Below are 18,529 nucleotides of genomic sequence, written 5' to 3'. Positions count from 1 at the left end.
AAAGGATCCAAACTCACAACAATGAATTCCAGGCTGGGGTGAAGTTATTTGCTGAAGAGGGAGGGTTAACACATAAGATGTACAATTCACAGTGAATTTACAGCAGCCGCCCACCCTCTCTATCCCAGATGGCTGACCCAGCCTAGCAAAGTTGTTGTTTAACCAGTAGAGGAGGTTGGAAGTTTTCCAACCGAACAGAGTTTTGTCAGGAAAACTCCCCAATTCATCAAACTGTTAATGTTTTGCAAAAACACCTCAAGTTCAACAGACTTAGAAAAAAAAAAAGGGAAGAAATCACAAAAAGGATGTCAAAGAAATGTGGATTTCAGTCACCAAATGCCTGGGGATAGCACACCCCATTGATAATACCCTGCGCCAGGTTTCAAAACAACTTTTATGACCTGGGTTTTCACTTCCAAATAGAACTTTTTGTGAACTGGAGATCTTGGGTCTGAGAGAAAATTAGGGCACAAAGAAAAGTATTCCAATAAAATTACCCATCTCTGCATGTTAGCAAACATCCAGGACATGTCATACAGTCTCTCTGTCTGCCTTTACAGAAACACACCAGAGGCTGGAAACGCTGCACGGGAGACAAGTGCCCGCCTTGCAGCAGGGAAATCAGGGAGCAAGGAGATTTGGTGTGTTCAGTCTGTACCCTTATGAACTGAATCACAGCCCCACTCTGACTCGCTGTGGTTCGGAGTTGTGACTCATCTAACAGGCGAGCAGGAGAAATCCACGGATTTAGGAACACTCTGAAGCTGAGGCATTTTAGGGCAGCACAAGTTCCTTCATACAATCGCCAAAGGTATTTTTTCCCCCACTGTCTTAGATTCTCTCTAGACAGCCCATGATGTTAACACTGCCCCATGCAGTATCAGCCTCTTCCCTCACATCTGCAGTACAGGCAAAAGCTCCATTTACAGAATTTCCATAAGAAAACTTTTTAGGGGACATTATCCTACAGTCAGGAGTAGTCATCAATGTGTGTAAATAATATCTTGCTCCTTTAAGAAGTCCATTAAGTGAATTCATCTATTATTAGAAATCTGTTTAACAGAAGGGAATGATCAGTCTGCCACAGAACATGAGACAACTCATTTATTCTTTTATGCACTTAAAATGGCTTACAGCAATGGCTTGAATCGTGGCCAAGTAGATAAGGGCAAGTTCATCCAGACCCTGAGACAATGTTAGTCCAACAACCTGTGCAAAGATCAAAAAGAAAATGTACAAATCCAGCCAAAGTAAAAACTCTATTATTTTCTATGGTTTCTTGTTGCAACAAGTTTGAAGTGCTAATTCTAAGCCTTACTTTTGTGAGCTGTACACATAATGTTATGTTAAACGTGTTATTCCTGATCTGGGGAAGAACCACATAAATTGTTCTTGCCCTTGCAAAGAAATGAAGAACAAACAGCATATTGTATGGGATTAGAGATAGATTAACTCTGACAGTTTTATGTTATGACTCAGATATTGCTCGTGAATGTATTTAATGTAATAATATGAAAATGCTATTACATAAAAATAACTTTTTAAAAGCATTTCTCCCCCTCCCTTCCAAGCACCCTAACACTGAAACACGATTAATAATTAAAGACTGTATCTTAACCTCCTTTACTCTGACATAAATCAATACTGCACTGTAGTTACTCTGGATTAGTATCAGCAGAGGCAAGACCAGAATGCAGCCATAACTGTGGCAGTAAAAACGTGTGGCTATTACCAGTATTTGCATACAGCCATCATACCAAAGGAATTCTGGTTCTGCTGCAGCATATAATTCTGTCATAAAATAACACAGGCATTATTAGGACCCAAAAATATATAAGCCTCGTTCATGGTTTAAAATGTGTTGCAGTTCTTACACCTACCCTTTTCCTATCTCAGCCTCAAATAGAGCAGGTTTTGGTGCTGGTGAGCAGCTCGAGATGCTTACTTCAAGGACAATATGCCATTTTGAAGTACATTTTTGCCTTAATCACCAGGTATTTTAATATCATCACATTATACCCTCATGATATTCTTCTGTGACAGTTCTGCACACTAACATCCTGGCTTGTAACCTGGCCAATCTACCACCGTGACATTCAGTGAAGAGAAACATCCAACATTTAAAGAGGGGCTAAAAATCTCCCCAGCAGAGACTCTCTGGTGAGACTCCAAACACTGCTCTTTCTGGTCCCAGACTGCAATACTCTGAAAATGCCTTTGTACAGAACACAATATTTCAATCCCTTTCAGTTCCAAACGCAGCAATTTGAAAACCACAAGCCAGAATCAGATCAAGTTTACCTTTGAACAAAGATGCATGAAGCACCGCGGTTGCATATTCCCCATCACGAGAGCATCTATGCCCATTTTTAACAATAAGCAGAGGAGCTTTTCAGTGTCTGTTGAAATTTAGTACCCAACAACTCTAATACAGCACATTTACTGAATATTTATGCTTAAATCAAGCAATCTCTCCTCAGAATATTTCATTCCTTCCCCAAATAGACAAATTCATTGCAAAATTCAGTAGACAGGTGAGTTAACAACAGCAATGCTGCTAGTCAGTGCTCTGAAATGTGATTCCTTAGGAATGATACAGGGACACACACAACACTCCTTATATTGTTAGAAAATAAACGTGGCTGTAGTGATATCTCAACTGCAAGAGTCCCTGGTTTTCTACTGAAATGTTAGAAATGCAGCAAGAAACCCAAATCCTATGGGACAGTTTAAATAGCTAAAGTAGGAGTATGCTCCTTCCAAGCTTTTTTTTCCCCCGTTTTCCCCCAGTATTGACCCTTTTGCAAAGACAGGCTGTTTCTTACCATGCCCTTTAGTGTCAGATCTGTTAAGGGAGATCTGTTACCATGGAAATCTGGCCAAACATGTAAATCAACAGTGAGGAAACCCACAGGCAGAGATTTCTTAATCAGATCCAGGTGACTGTTCAAGTATGTATATATACTCTGAGCGCTGGAAGAAAAAACAAGTTGGAAAAAGAGTGGGGGAGGTTATTCATCAAACATAAAGCATTGGTACCACCATCAAATGCAGAAAACCCATCAAAGAACAGCAAATCTAAAACACCAAATCTAAAACAAAGAGGGGGAAAGGCAGAACCGACGGCTTGTGGAGCCCACGGCACTGCAAAGTGTGGGCAGTGGGGATGTCTATCTGCACATCCCTTCAACAGGCCATCCCAATTCCTTGATTTCTCACGATATCAAGGGGATATAATGGCAGTTTGTGATCCTGAGTTTGTACATTGACTCCTGCAGGTCACTAGATGAGCCAGAGCTATTTGATATTTTGGGGGCTGGTGATGCTTGTCTCCAACAGATGCTGACACTGTGAAAGAGAAAGCTGAGAGAGAGGAGTCAGGAGGATTCCAGACATGGAATGATGAAAATGAAAAATGAAAATCAAATTCCTTTGCAAATGTTTAAAAATTGCTCTGATTAATCAATAGCACTGGACTTGGAGCTGTCCTTTTTTAAACCATAATTATTTCAGTGTGTGTTATGATTAAAATGCAGCACTCAGGGTGGAGGACAGAAAGCAAGTGGCTGCTATTTTAGGGAGGAGCCGAACATGGGCCTAAATATGATTGCATCTAAGTGCAGATGCTACACCCAACACCACAATATCCAACAGACTTTTTCCTGGACCAAGAGTAATCTTAGGATTAATGGTGAATTCTTCAGTGCTTTGGCTTGCAGTGACTCCAGTGACATTCCATTTAAAAAATGTTGCAATTATACTCAGAATATTTTTTCAAACCCTCCTACTATCATAAACAGATTCCTATATATTTTTCAACTCCTTGGAAATCTCCAAGAGGGGCATTTAATTCTAGACATGTGGGTCAATAAGAGCATCTAACCCTAATTACAATTGATTAGTCATTGTCTCATCCACTGTAGACCCAAACAGCGATATTCATTTAGCCTCTACATGTATATTCAATCATGCACTAATGAGATCCCTAAGGGAATTTGGCATATGCTTTACTAGTTTGACTTCTGACCTGCTAGCAGCTGTATATTTATACTTTGCATTCAAGCATTGAGCTGCATGTTTTTTCAATTATACCTTACCATGTGTACGCTATCAGAGGGTATCATTCAAAATGAAGTACACTTGGAAGACATTAAAATAACTAATTTACATCATTATTCACGTACTTTAAAATGTACTTTATGTGTCTTCCTGGACCTGAATTATGATAATTTTGTAGGTCACAATCATTTTTCCCTCCTCGTTGTAAAAGTGGCCCTGTTTACTACATCCCTAAGGACTGCACTATAAGCAGTGCACGCTAAGGACAAAGTCATTTTGTTTCCAGTCTAAATCATGCCTTGACTATAGGGAGGAAAAGAAAGGAGAGCTTCACTCAACCACAGACCCACCAGGCATCCCAGCTTCTATCTCATCTCCATCCTGCTTGATTACCCTCGCAAGGATTAGCCATTCGTGCAGCTCTGGCAGAACACAAGGACTGTACAAAAGAGGCTGAAGTTCAGCCAAATAGGCTTAAGACTCACAGAACCTTGGAATTACACTTTTTTCACACCTTTTTTTTCCCCTCTACATATAGATATGGATTCAGAGCACTACATTTGGACTGAGTGACTGGCAAAAGCCTTCAAACACTCGCCGGTTCCAGTTTCTACCGTGTTTATGTTACACGTAGTATTACACCATCAGCGCTCTGGAGCTTTTTCTATTCAGTCCTAGGAGAAGGTATCAGTAGCAGCTGGATCTGACTTGCAGAGTTGAGCACAAGCTATTGCTATTAAAAAGGAACTATGTGGAGAGTGGAGAATAAGAAATCAATGCAAGTTTGCCCAGGGTTTTGTTCGTCTTTGGGACATAACCTCAGAAAGCAACAAGAGGTTGGTATTCAATGTTTAGGAATTCTGGAAGATGCCAGCAGGTATCTTTCAGGAAAAAACAAACCTAAAAATACTAAATTTATAAATCTAAAAAAGGACTCTAAACCATCTAGATATACAGAGAATTGCCAGGTATAACTGTTATATCCTGCTTGAAAGATCCCAGATCTTTATGTTATCTTGCTGATCTGATACCGTGCGTACGACCTCAATGCTTTATTCAGGAGACACCTCTTTAGATGGGGAAATGACATCAAAAAACGTAGGAAAGGAAATCCTGTCTTAAAAGATAGTGCTTCACAAAGCGCCAAAGGGCATCTAGTCGTTGCTGTCAAACAGTCAGACACTTTTTTCCTCCAGAAGATTAGAAACTGTGGTTCTAGGAAACAGAAGGATTTAAACTTTAAAGCAGAAACGATCATATTATTTCTTCATTTCCTACTTTAGCCTGGCTATACAGGATGCAACATTTTAGTGCTGGCTAGATGTCAGACCTACACAATATATAGATTGAAGAGCAAAAGTCCCTATATACACAGCAATTTCTGCAACTCATTGGATTGCAAGGAAAAAAACTAACTTTTGTTGGTCAGAGTATACCAATTACTTAGACCAAATGCTAAATCTACTGCTGTCCAGAAAATCCACATGTAATTCAACCCTCTCCACTTCCAGTAAAAGAAGGGAAGACAGAACATAGGAATAGCACTGGGAGGGCTGCACAAGGCTGGTCTTCAGCACAAGTGGTCAGTAGGAGCTCGTTTCTGGCAAGTCTTTCTAAGCTGCTCGTGCCCTAACAAGTTACCACAAACTACTGGAACAGTGATAAATGCAGCCTTGCAAACTCTTGCTTCTGGTGTAGGCAAAGGACCAGAAGTCTGCACAGTGGAGCTTCTGAGATCAGCTGCTCAGCAGGCAGTTTGCCATTCCCAAACCTACTTATTAGAAGCATTGGGAGCCTGCGGAAAAAGAAAGAAAGGTTCAGGAAGGTAGAAGTAGGTGACAGGCAGCAGCAAGGAAGAGGCACAGATTTGTGACCTCAGACTTTAATGATCCAGACATGCGTGTGCTTTTTGTCACTACAGAAGCAGCTTAACTCCTCACAGTGTTGCACCTCGCATGGGATGTAAAGGTAATACACAGCTGCACATGTAAGTATGGAATTCTCATTCTGTTTTCTTTTGATGACCATTTGCAATGGCTGAACAGAGAGAAATTCCTACACCTACACAGAGAATACACTAAATATAAAAACCTTATTCTCTGAAATATTCTGCTGAGATTTCCAGGCAAATAATTTATCATCATCACCAACAATCCTCAAAACAAGACATAATGTTCTTATTAAGTATATCACTTAATGTAAGCAAACACATAATCCAAAGTCTGGACTAACACTGTTCACTTGCATAGCTACTGCTACTAATCCCTGTGACAAGGCTGAAGCTTGAGGTCCATGTGAAGAAAGAAATGAAGAAATACGAAGAAAAATTAAATTTAAATTGTGAAGTTCCCAATTTTTGTGTGTTCAAATTCAATTCTTTATCAATTTAATCAACATTTGAGAAGGACAGGAAGAAAGAGGTTAGGGAAAACTAATAAGAAACTTGTTTACTAAATTTATAGCTATCCAAACATTTCATTAGGAGAGTAATATCTGGAAAACATAAAAATACCATTGAACAAATTAACTTCATAAAATATTATCATCCTTTTTATCAAATACTATCACCCTTTTTATCAATGGTATCCTTCACAGTTTTACTAACCACAGGAGACTCAAACCCAAAGTTATAACACCATACACTTGGATAAGATGAAGTTCTGCTCCCCATATTCTGTATTCAGTGTCCTATTCCCATCACAATCCAAGCTTTTTGCACTATGAGTTGTGGTCAGTTCAGTATTAGACCTAATACAGACAAGCTGGCTACTCCATATTCATTTTTCCAACACACACACACACACACACACACACACAAAAGAAGTGGTTTATCCTGGAATTACAGACTAAACTAATTGTTTGTCTTCATATGTGGGCACTGGAAAAATGGCCTGGAAGCCAAAAGTTTGGAAAAAAAACCCAAACAAAACAAACCCCCAAATCAATCCTCATTCCAAACATACACAGATGTATTTATTTCCTGATTTCCTTTTTTAAAGAACAATAAGGAGAATTCTAGGAAGCATGAATCTTATTTCATATTGAACGAAGTCCAATACATTTCTGGGAATCCTGGTCACGTCGTTAACAAACAAGTAAGGCATTGGGCACTACAAAGGATGGAAGGGTCATCCAGAGAAACCAGGTAGCTTTATCCCCCCAGGGAGGACTGAAAATCACTGTATAACTGCATGCACTTAATACATCTACCAGGACTGACCCATGCCTTTTAGACCAGAGTGATAAACTGAAGATAAACTGCTGAGTTTGCTGGGGTTTTCTTTAATCTGAGGAAAAAGAAATTAAAAGAGAATCAAATTTTCGTCCAATCTGCCTAAGTGTTCAGCTAAGATCTCTCTGGGAGTGACATGAACCATCTTATAAGGAATCCAAGCCAAAACAGCTTGAGAAAGTCCAGATCTGACAGAAGTGTCTGGACTGTCTTCATCCACTTTTAAAGCAGACCAAACTAAAATTCCACATCACACAGCCTCCTGCTCAAGGAATCCTGGAGTTACCTCCAGTTCACTCCTACATCTTAAGTTGTGTCTGAAAATTCATCCTGCCTTTCTCTGTTCTATCTGAGCTGCCATGCAGGAGTTTTTCCACACAGCAGCTATTCCTTCATTTAGATGAATGTTCCAAAACTATCAAATAATATATTCCCAATTAAGCTGTATCTCATTCTTGAAGCTTAACAGGGTCACCGACAAATTAAGACACATCATTAGCTTGAGGCATAAAGGTCTGCTGAACAGGGTTGGTGCTATGGTATCAAGCATACCCTGGGCTGGATATAAAAGAAGTTGAAAAGCAGAAAGTTAATATCACCATTTAGATATGCCAAAAGTATCTGAAGGGAGTTTAAAGCTTTCATCTTTGAGCAATCTCCTGGCAAGCCTTTGTAAATACTTCCAACCCACTATCAGCCTGTTAATTCCCTTGTTTCAGAATAAGGATACAGCAGTGCAGTTCTGCATTGCTGGGAATACACTGTATCATCAATTTGTAAGACAGGTATGAGATATAAAGGAATAAGAAGAGTGACCTGGCTGCAGCTTTTGCCTGTAATTCCGGGAAGGCGACATGGCCTCGGACCACATGATCTATCTGCAAAAGAGCAAAGCAACATTTTTGGGATGGTTACATCTTAAAAGTTCAGTCCCGGAAAAGGGTAATGCAGTGTCATTACTTTAAAAAGACAAGAGAGCTTCTAAATTACTCATGAGGTGTTAAGTCCTACGGAAGCCAATGGCAAAACTCCAACTGACATTACTGGATTCAGGATTTGGCTTAAAAACAGGAAGAAAAAACAATCAACTGTACACCAAAAACAGGCAGAACGCTAAGCATGCAGCTCCTTAGTTGGAAGAGCAAGCTGAAAGGATGACTTTTTTCCTGGCCAACACTACCTGAGAGCATGTTCCCTAGCCTCTCCCATTTTCTTGCATGCATACCCTCATTGGAATTCTACCAGGAGCTTCTTCTTGGCCCAAATCCCTACATCTTTCTGTATCTATTATAATAAACCACAAGGTGTGTTGTCACCCCGATATATGCTCACATGTTCATTGCAGGAAACAAAATGTATACCCTGACAGGCAATTGTTGCTATAAAAAAAGATCAATATAAGCTCTGTCCTAGACTAAATTTATAAATCAGCTTGTCCTTTCACTTCAGAGTGGCTACCATTATTCACAAAACAAAGAATCATGTAGAATAACATGGGCTTTGAAGACAATAATTCAGCAAGTTTTGTGGCCTCTTGATAATATCCCATCGAAGGTCACAGTAAAAGCTAAGGAGGCAAAACTAGAGCTACTCAAGAGCACTGAGTATATTGGGCAATACCTATTGGCAGCAAACCACATGAGGTATTTAATTTTAACAGCATGAGTTTCCTTAGCCAGTGTAGGAAAACTTATAACGAAGCATAACATCTGAACACAGCAATAAAAATAACGCATACCTGCTCTGTCTGAGATTTGCATCAAAGACACAAGTCAAACATGTGCTCAGGTCTGAGCTTTGCAGTCTTGCATAACCTCTTTAGAACATAGGAGCAGCTCATAAATTCAGAACTAAATCTATAAATAAGTATCATATATATGTGTGTGCTATGAAAACACCTAGACAAAAACATTACAGAAGTTAGGAAGTTAGCTATTTAAATGCCCTTAATTTAAGACATGGCCACATGAGGGTTGCATCTAGAATCCCTTTTCTGCTATTCTTTATTTTACACTCTGTAATGATGACATGCCACCCTTTGTGTCTGTTGTGCACTACTTTTCTTACTATAAATTTTGAAAATCCAGTGTAAAAGCCCATCTTCTACACAAGCTTTTATATGTATATACATCTTATAAACAAGCTTTTCCAAAGCAAGAGTTCTTAATTGTTCATTTGGACTCTCGCTGAACTAGTTTTCAAAACCCAACAGACTTTTTTCACAGCTGTATCAATATAAAAATCAATTAGAGATCTGGAAAGGGAAGTTAATCAGTTTTACTTTTAACAAGTTCAACAGACTGTTCAAGTTTCATGAAAAGAATTCACCTTTGGGCAAAGATCAAGCAATGAAAAGAATCCCAAAACATGTCCCTTTGTTGTTTTTTTTTTTTTCAGAAAACCTGAAGTATGAGAAAGCAGCATCTTAAAGACAGCTTTAAAATTACAATGATAATGGATACAATCTATCCTCCACACAGTGCACATACTCTTTTTCCTCCTATGGCTCCCTATGTGTTTCCATACACACAACTTCAAGAAAACCACGAGATATTGTAAGAATGTTTTAATAAGACAGCTTCCTTAATACACTGAGCAGGACCCAGAGCTCACTCGCTATGGGTCCGAACAAGACCATACATTTTTTTCCAGCAATTTCTTTAATGACTCAGGAATGTCTTTGTTCTAGGTACTAGAATGGAAAGGATTTTTAAAATCACCTTTCTGAAATGTCCTAACTCTCATGGTACATTTTAAGTGTGGAATCACCCTGAGCTAACCAAGAAAAAATGCTGACTTACTGCATCCTCTCTAGAGCTTTGTTAAGTGTCTTTACCTGCTTTGGATTAAGCACGAAGAGACTTCTCCTCTCAAACGTGTTCTTACAAAGAAGTGCACGAAATTTGCCATTTTTCTTCTAAAGTAGTGGTGTTATAAGCAGTAATTTCATTCTACTCCTGGTTGTAGTGGTTACCTAGACACTTTGGTTCTAGCCCCATCTCGACCTGAAAAATTGAAAGCACGCACATCCCACTTGCTGCAAGAGCAGTTTAACCATTTAGCTGTGGATGGGTTGGAGATGCGATGCAGGAGAGGAAGAGGGATGACTCTCCCCCTGAAGCTGTGACACTGTACAGACAGGAATGTCAGATTCACGTGGCCAAGGAGAGAGCACAGGAGGGAACACCAATTCATAGCATAGGGTGTGTCGAGGCTTCCCGAACCAGGATTATTTCTGTTTCTCATTCAGTGACTGTTCCATATGGAATGTATAAATCCAGTGATGCCCCAATCTACTACTTCCTGGACATGTACTCGATCACTAGGCTTTTCAAAAGGTGGATGGTGCTAGGTCTGAGTAAGAGAGCAATTACACCAGCAATCTGTGAAAAACCCAACCCAGCTGTATGTTTGGTGAGCTCACAGAGGATACCCACAGGACTGGACCCACCTCCTGGAGATTCTCAAGTGGACCTTGGCAGCTCACCCCTAAGGGCAGTCAGTGTTTCTGCAGACTGAGCAGACACACTGGGAGCTTGAGAAGCTTCCAGGGCTAAGCAGCCACTAAGGTCTTGCTGACAGTTTTGGACTCAAGCCTGAATGCTGCTCTATACATGTAGCTTGTCTTTCATTTTGAAATCAGTGGTTTAGTTCTGACTGACTCCCTGTAAATGAGAAAATTCACTTTTAGAGAATCTAGTCCAGTTTTTATTGATAAATTAAATTAACCTAATATAGTTAGACACTTTGTGCTCAATGAAAGAATTGAGGTGACAATATAGGCAGTATCTGGACAGGATAACACACTAATATATTACTACTCTGTCCATACAATACACCTTTCATTTATTCTCATCAATAAGCAAATTGTTCTATATAACGCAACAGGTATCATTTTCTTTATCTCAAAGTCTATCTCAACCTCCTGCTGAAGTAAAGAATGAATGCTTATTTGCCTGAAAGTAATAACAATAATCACCACCATTATCATAAAAAGACATGCCCTTAGTGCTCTGCCCCATATATAATCCCCTATCAGTTTGTAAGAGAGATAACAATCAACTGTTTATGGCTTTCAGCAGCATGTTATTTCCTGTAATCTTACAGAGGTGTTTCAGGCACAGCTCTGCCTGAATTGACAGTGAAACTATCCTGAATGACAGCAGTTATGGCAGACCTCCCATCTTGGAATCTGTTTGTCTCTCCAAACACTTACCAGCTTTCCTGTAGCACTTTGACCTCCCTCATTCAACCACAGTCCAGGTACCATTGCAGAGAAATAAGGGCCCCAGACACCAGGCACAAAAATGGGTGCTTCACTGATCTGGAAAAGGAAGAGAAATCTTCAGTGAATCAAACTACTTGTCAAAGTAGATACTTCACAACTGATGTTTGGCAGCTAGCAGAGTCCAATACTGAAAATGATTCCTGCTCCTCCTCCACTGGAGTTACCAACATGAGTGGAGACCTATAGGTAGAGATTTACTCTAAAGAGAACATGGAGAAATATGTCCCCATTTGCACCATTTTTAGATATGTCACAGCTGCAGGTACTGATTGCACATCTGCCCCCCCTCACTCCCACATACAGAACAGCTGGGTCTGGCCATGCAGGAAGTAAGAGGTTTCAGGAACAGGATTTTACAGGGAGAGAGAAACTGCCTTGATTCTCCAGAAAAACACCTAGAATGAACAGTTGGATACAACACTCTGCTTGACTGTCATGAGAGACAGCCAATGTAATCAGCACCTGGTGTTAACAGAGAACACTCATCCTGTATGTTTTCAGAGTTAAGAATTGAGAGGGGATCCTGCTGACAGAGGACAGTGAGGTCCTCACGATCCGCCACCAACTCCTGAGACTCGCAGTGGAACACCAAGCTCCAGTGCTCTCTTAGCACCATCAAGGTGGAAGCTGCAAACCTGGGCTGGGTAAAAGGAGATTTGCTTCTGTTAGCCACCAGGAAACATTTGCCTGGGTAAACATGCCCCTTACTTAGGCTTAGCTTTACACAAATCACTCCATTCTTCAAATCTGTGAACCTGTTCATCAAGGCAGGTATCTAAGCTCTATCTTTCAGAAGCTGAACAGGACTGTACTGTACCACTTGCATCAAATATACCACCCACATACGCAGTGATATCCTGCTCCTGTGCAATATTCTAGTGGTTAGACCACTCAGGATGTGGGAGACACTGGTTCATTTCCTTTCTCTGCTTCAGAAGATGCAAATTACCAATTTATAAGGGTGGAAGGCTTTTCCTTCCTCTTATAAAGCTGTTCCACTTTCAATAGACTAGATAGGCTTTCTAGACGTTCTTTCTCGTTCAGAAAGCAAGCCTAAGGAGGTGTGCTATCTAGCCTAGCAAGGAAGGCACAGCACATGACAGGGAATAGGGCAGTGGAAGTTAGGTCCTAGCACTTGCTACAAGGACTGGTTGAACACACATAATTCTTGCAGCAGGTGCTGGAGAAGACAAGTTTTCCATCCCCTGGCATGGGGGAAGAAGCTACCTGCTTCTCTTGGAAGCATGGTTCATGTTTTCTCTTCCAGGACCAACAGAGGAATATATATTTTAAGTATATGCAGCCATTTCACTAAGAGAACAGCAATGCAGTCCTACACCATCCCCTGAGGGAGGAATGCACTTCCCTCCAGTCCATGTTAATGGCATGGCTAAATCTGCAACTGTTGTTCTCTAGAAGGTGGGAAGTGCTCCAAGAGAAGGAAATGAAAGTATTCCCTTTGTCTGTATGCAAACATACAGACAAAATAAGTCTGTATGTTTGCAATACTGGAACAGCAAAAAAGAGAGGTCTTAGTCAATGGGACAATGTTATGTTATATTTAAACCTTGCTCTTCATTAGCAAAATTCTAGATTCATTGAAGGATGCTTAAGGTTTGCTACTGATTTCTATAAGGCCCGGACTTCACATCAAAATAGTCTGAGGAGGAATAATTAAAAATTCAGGCCTGTTCCTGTTAAACTCAATGCGCATTCTCCCTAGATTTACACAGGCCAAGTTTTAAAGCCAGTTTTTGCTAGCAGCTAGGGAATACGCTCCAAGATGCAGTTTACTGGCATTTGTGCATCACACATGTTTAGTAAATACAGCAGCAGGGAGTTTGCTGCACAAACAATAGTCTGCTCAAGCCATAAACTTACATTACAGCTGATTCTTGTCATGAAGTTAAGTAGGAAAACAAAACAACAAAAACTGGTTTCTCAAAATACATCACTACAGTGTCAAACAATCCTGATCTCTCTTAGGAACACATCTAATGAATACAAGAGTCTTGCTCAGTTCTCCTCTATCAGCTCGAATGCGCTGACTTACTCTCACTAAAGATGCATGCGTGCACATGTGCCTGTGTGTCTGCGTAAGAGCTTGGCTGACTAAACCCATTAAAGAGCAAGAATAGCTGCACTGAATTTAAAACGGCATTTATGACTCCAAGTGGACGAAGCTACGTCAAAAACATTGCAAAGACATTTGGTTTTGTTTTGTTTTCTCTTAAAACTACAAATTATTACAGCTTTGAGTTTTCAACACCTCTATGGGGCAAGCTTTCTTTTACAATTTCAATAACAAAATGAAGTGCAACAGAAAGCAAATCCTAAAATAACCTGATTTGTAGACCAGTTCCACATTGCTGACCTTAGTGAGAACACGGAATACGGACAAAATTCCCAGTTAGTATCTGATCCCAACTAGCGATGGAAGTGTGTTGAGAACCTAAACATCCTGTCTCATTCCCATCCCATCGCTGTGGACACAACATGTATCTCTACAGGTGGGAAGGAACATTTAGGACAGAAAGGACCTGGGCTTTTGAAGTCTCATCTCAAAATATTTTAGATCAGCAAACTTTGCAGTACTCTACTGTGGTTTCTGCAGGAAGAATCTAGGTACACCAGATGTATCAAGCTTAAAATCCAACATCGTATGGTCTGAAGAAACCAAATAGTCTAAGGATCTTAAAGGCATGAAGATGCTTTGTGAAATCAGGGGTAGTTCTAAACATCAAGAAGAACGATATAGTTTAAAAAAACCAAACAAACAAATACAAAACTCCCTCTTTCTTCTATCATTAGTCCACAATTCACCAAATTATTCTATATATCTGATAACACTAAAAGGACTAGATTGCTTAAAAGACCAAACCTCTCCCTGGAGCCAGTACTTCTGGCCTAGTGATTTGGACGCCCACAGGAATTTACCAGGACAGGATATTTCTGAGCTGGCTCTTCTCAAATTACACTGAGAGTTTCCTATCATCCTAATACTGAAGTATCATTTGTACACATTCCAGTAAACTTTCAACACATAAACAGAGCAAACGAGGGAGTTGCATATTGCCACACTGATGAATACAGTCAGTGGGGTACCAGGTTATCTTTTTTTTTTTGCTGTGGAAACTTTTAACTGGAATAAAGAGCGTTGGCTATAACACTGGGCTTTATTGATACCGCATACGGCATCATCCTCCTTCCACTTACAGACTTTAAGTCACATTTTGCAGACTCTGGGTTTTGATGCACATGGAAAGTGAGAAAATTACGAAATAACGTACTCCCCAAAACAGACACTCAAGCTCTGAGAAGCAACAGCATGAACATTCTTCCACAGATAGATACATGCATAAGAAATAGCAAATGGTTTCCATTTCCCCTCCTTGAAATATTTGGATGATGCTTCAGTTTTTCAAGCCATGCAGCAGCTGGCACCAGTTTTTTCACAATAAGAAGTCCAAATTGTGTTTGAGTACACATACCACCCCATCCCACTAAAACACAACACTAGACATAAGCATAAGGTTGGAGAAACAGTGTCAAGTTTGCCGCAGAACCCAGAAGACAAGCACGATTTGCCAGACTTAGAGCTAATTTTGTTACACTAATACCATGTCCCTTTCATAGCTTTCCATTGCCTTCAGACATTCTTATGATGATATAGGAGGATCAATGTGTTGTCATTATTTTTTTTTCCTTTAATGAGCTTAAGAAAATCCTTAATCTTTTCTGTAGAAAAACAACATCTGGTTTAGATTTATGGGCAATTGATTTTTATTTTTAAAACAAATAAGAGATGTCATCCTTCTTTGAAAGTTAAAATCCGAATTCAAAGGGAGCCTCCGATTTTCTGCCTTCTATTTAACTTGAATTCATCCCGTGACACAACCCTATTGTGAGACATACTAGCACTTATTTTTTTTACATAGAGTGAAACTGAAACACTGAGAGGATATCCTCTGCTAGACATTAGAATGATCTCTGCACAAGTTACTGCATCAGGAGTTTGAAAATGAGAGATGAGAAGAATGTGAACCTATACACTTTGAGTTATAAGCAGCATCTATAAATATTTCAGTTGAACATATTCACAGGGAGACTATTGCCCTGTGATGATAGTTACTTATAGAAGTATTATACTCAGACAAGCAATTCCACCTCATAGTTATTCTACCTGTGCACGGGGAAGAATCCTTTTGTGCAGGAAAATGTCACCTTTCCATGTCACCCCAACACACACATTCCTACTTGCTCAGCCCGTCATTTCAGCCAAGATGAGCATTATCAGTTCCAAGATTCCTGCTCATTTGAAGGGAAAAAGAGTTCAACACCTTCTGAAAGGGAGAAGAAGGGGAAAAAAGTTCTGGGAGGATTTAACCTCAGTGTGTGCTTTATGAAAGATCATACTAATATGTAAGATATGTAAACATTATAGAGCAATCAGAAACAAATGAAATGATGAATTCAGTTTAACAATATTCAGCTGTGGTGCAACTGCCAGAAGGCACTTTTTGTTATGAGTAGATCATTTGGATGAGTTACAGACCAGATTTCAACCCTGGCGTGTGCTAGGAAAATCAATGTCAAATTATTTAAGATCAGAAGGTATCAGCAGTACATCTGGCAGCCCACAGAAATGAAAAAATCTCTTTAAAATATATCATGCTATATGGAACTAAGCTAAAGTATGAAAGGACCTGCTTAAATGGCACTAATATGAGATCTGTAATGTATTTTATTTAGTTTAGCCCTTCCCATTTGCCTTTCCCTCTAGAACAAAAACATGCAAAAAAATCCACCTCTATTGTAAAAGGCTACGTGGAAAAAAGCATTACTTACCACTTAGAGGTTAACTTACAGCTCATGTGAGTGAATCAGAGGAGCCAGTGCCTTTAATCACAACCAAGTTCAGCTTTAAGGACTGTCATTTGGAACAAGGAGTGGAACAGAACCCAGAGGAGCATCACGTAGGCATTCCGCCATCCCACCAAATGAGCAAGTTGCAATGCAAGATTTATTTTACTTAGCTTTGTTTGGCTAAACTCGCCATAATGATCAGGCACATGCTTGTGTTTCCTCCTCAGGTTTACGTAAATGTTACAGCAACGAGAGACAAGATAAAGTAAAACACAACACACTGGCAAGAGCAGTTTTATGGAAGCACAACTTTCTTCCTTAGCTCACACAAATTCCATACAATAACACTATTGGACAATTAGGCTATTACCTGAGAAGTATATATATTTGATATATATTAAAGTCCGAAGGTATACTGTTATATATCCATCTTCTTCCATTTTCATTTCTGCTACCTAATATTGGGCCTCTCATATCGACAGCATTTTAGTATCACTATCAGATTTTCTGCTTACTTGCAGTATGCCCTAGAGAGAGAAAAACAAATTTCTGTGGGACTATTCTTGACTTACACTGACTTACATCAAAGGAAAATTAAGCCTTCATTCTACTGTCACAACCTTTTCAGAGCAACCATTTGCTAATGAGAAGCTAGGTCAGAAAAATTGTTTGAAAATCACTTCACTTATCAGCTTCTATAGCCAGAAATTTAGAATAACAGCTGCTTTTGTTAGGCCAAGGCAGGTATGAAAAAAGATCTAAGATATTAATGGAAAGCAGGGAAAAAAGCACAAGGGAAAGCATCGTATCAGTCACCAACTAATAAATGCTCTTTACAGTTCTGAACTTTGATCACTGACAAGTCAAATACTTTCATTAACTTCTCTGCTGACTTTTAACTTTCAAAGTTTCTGACTGACTGTGGATTGAGAATACAGATATTCATTTAATTCAGAGGTTTTACATTGATGCATAAAATCCTGTATTAAAGAAAACTGTATCATTTTGCTTCTGCTGACGGATGGGTCTTATATAGCTATTTGACCACAACACTGACAAAGAATGAAAGAGATTCATAAAAGAAGGAGAGAATTCAAAGGGAAACCCAAGAATGTTTCATTTCTAGGTTTCTGGTTCAAACTTAGGTCATAGTAATAGCTACTGAGTGTGTGATTTAATAACAACACTTTCAGGTGGCATATATATTAACTGGGCGGAGTTGGGGCATGCAATTGTATTTGCAGTGAACTGGTGCCTACTCTAAAGCAGCCACCTGGCATTGTTTCTCAAGCACTAAATGGGTTTAAAACTAAGCTTCCCCTTGACTCTAGGGACAATTCTCTAGGTTAAACCTATGGTGAGTACAGTCAACTTCTTAAACTATATTTATTATTAGCAGTAATTACATATTAAACACATAACAGCATTCAAGCTTTAGCCTGATGTAAAATACATTGATAAAAATAAGGTCTTGGAACACAAGAAATGTGCTTCTGAGCACAAAAGGAAATTAAAACTTATTAATATTCCAACTCCTATAACTCATATACCACCAGTCATTGATTTGATTATATTTTAAGCTTATATTTTAAGCTTATATCCCCTGGCCGTCATCAGTTTGCTATGTAGCTGCATAGCTTGTGGTGGCAAGCTCTTCCATGTGGCAGGTTGGCATCCCTTGGGCCACCCCCAGTGACAGAGTTGCTCTGCAATGATATCAAGACTAGGGCACAAGAATTTTTGCACAGAGCTAACTTTATCCCACTGGAAGCATGGAACTTACTTGAGGGACAACAACATAGATACTTAATGTGGACTTTGGCATTTTGCCTGAGCAAATCTGTCCACAGATGATTTTGGTAATCTCTTCATATGCAGTTGAAGAATTCTGGCTTATGTGATGAAATCACTTTTATAAATTCCTTGCAGAATATGCACTCCATCATTTGTTGCCAAGGCTATGTCACAGGTTTACCAAACCCAGAACCCTGGTAAGTTACTAAGCCTTAGAGACTCCCATTTAGTTGCGAGAATGGCAATAGAATGAATCAAAGCAAAACAGAATTGTCCAACTATGTCTATGG

The 18,529-nt window shown here is 39.5% G+C and overlaps 1 protein-coding gene across 6 annotated transcripts in view; it reads right to left on the bottom strand.

Moving 5' to 3' along the window:
* Positions 1 to 18,529, bottom strand: part of FGGY (FGGY carbohydrate kinase domain containing) — a 299,368-nt gene that overhangs the window by 37,756 nt on the left and 243,083 nt on the right. For all 6 annotated transcript variants that reach the window (XR_003992624.1, XR_003992626.1, XR_003992625.1 and 3 more), the window contains 4 exons: positions 11,508 to 11,615; positions 8,108 to 8,169; positions 2,826 to 2,973; positions 1,135 to 1,209 (listed from right to left, as the gene is read on the bottom strand). Coding sequence is in view for 1 of the 6 variants with exons in the window: in XM_030494718.1 (XP_030350578.1) it covers positions 1,135 to 1,209; positions 2,826 to 2,973; positions 8,108 to 8,169; positions 11,508 to 11,615 (393 nt within the window). In the remaining 5 variants the exon portion in view is untranslated. The remainder of the gene's footprint in view (positions 1 to 1,134; positions 1,210 to 2,825; positions 2,974 to 8,107; positions 8,170 to 11,507; positions 11,616 to 18,529) is intronic.

Source organism: Strigops habroptila, chromosome 8 (assembly GCF_004027225.2).
Source record: "Strigops habroptila isolate Jane chromosome 8, bStrHab1.2.pri, whole genome shotgun sequence".
In the NCBI taxonomy this organism is placed as follows: Eukaryota; Metazoa; Chordata; class Aves; order Psittaciformes; family Psittacidae; genus Strigops; species Strigops habroptila.
This window is presented reverse-complemented; position numbering and strand designations above follow the sequence as displayed.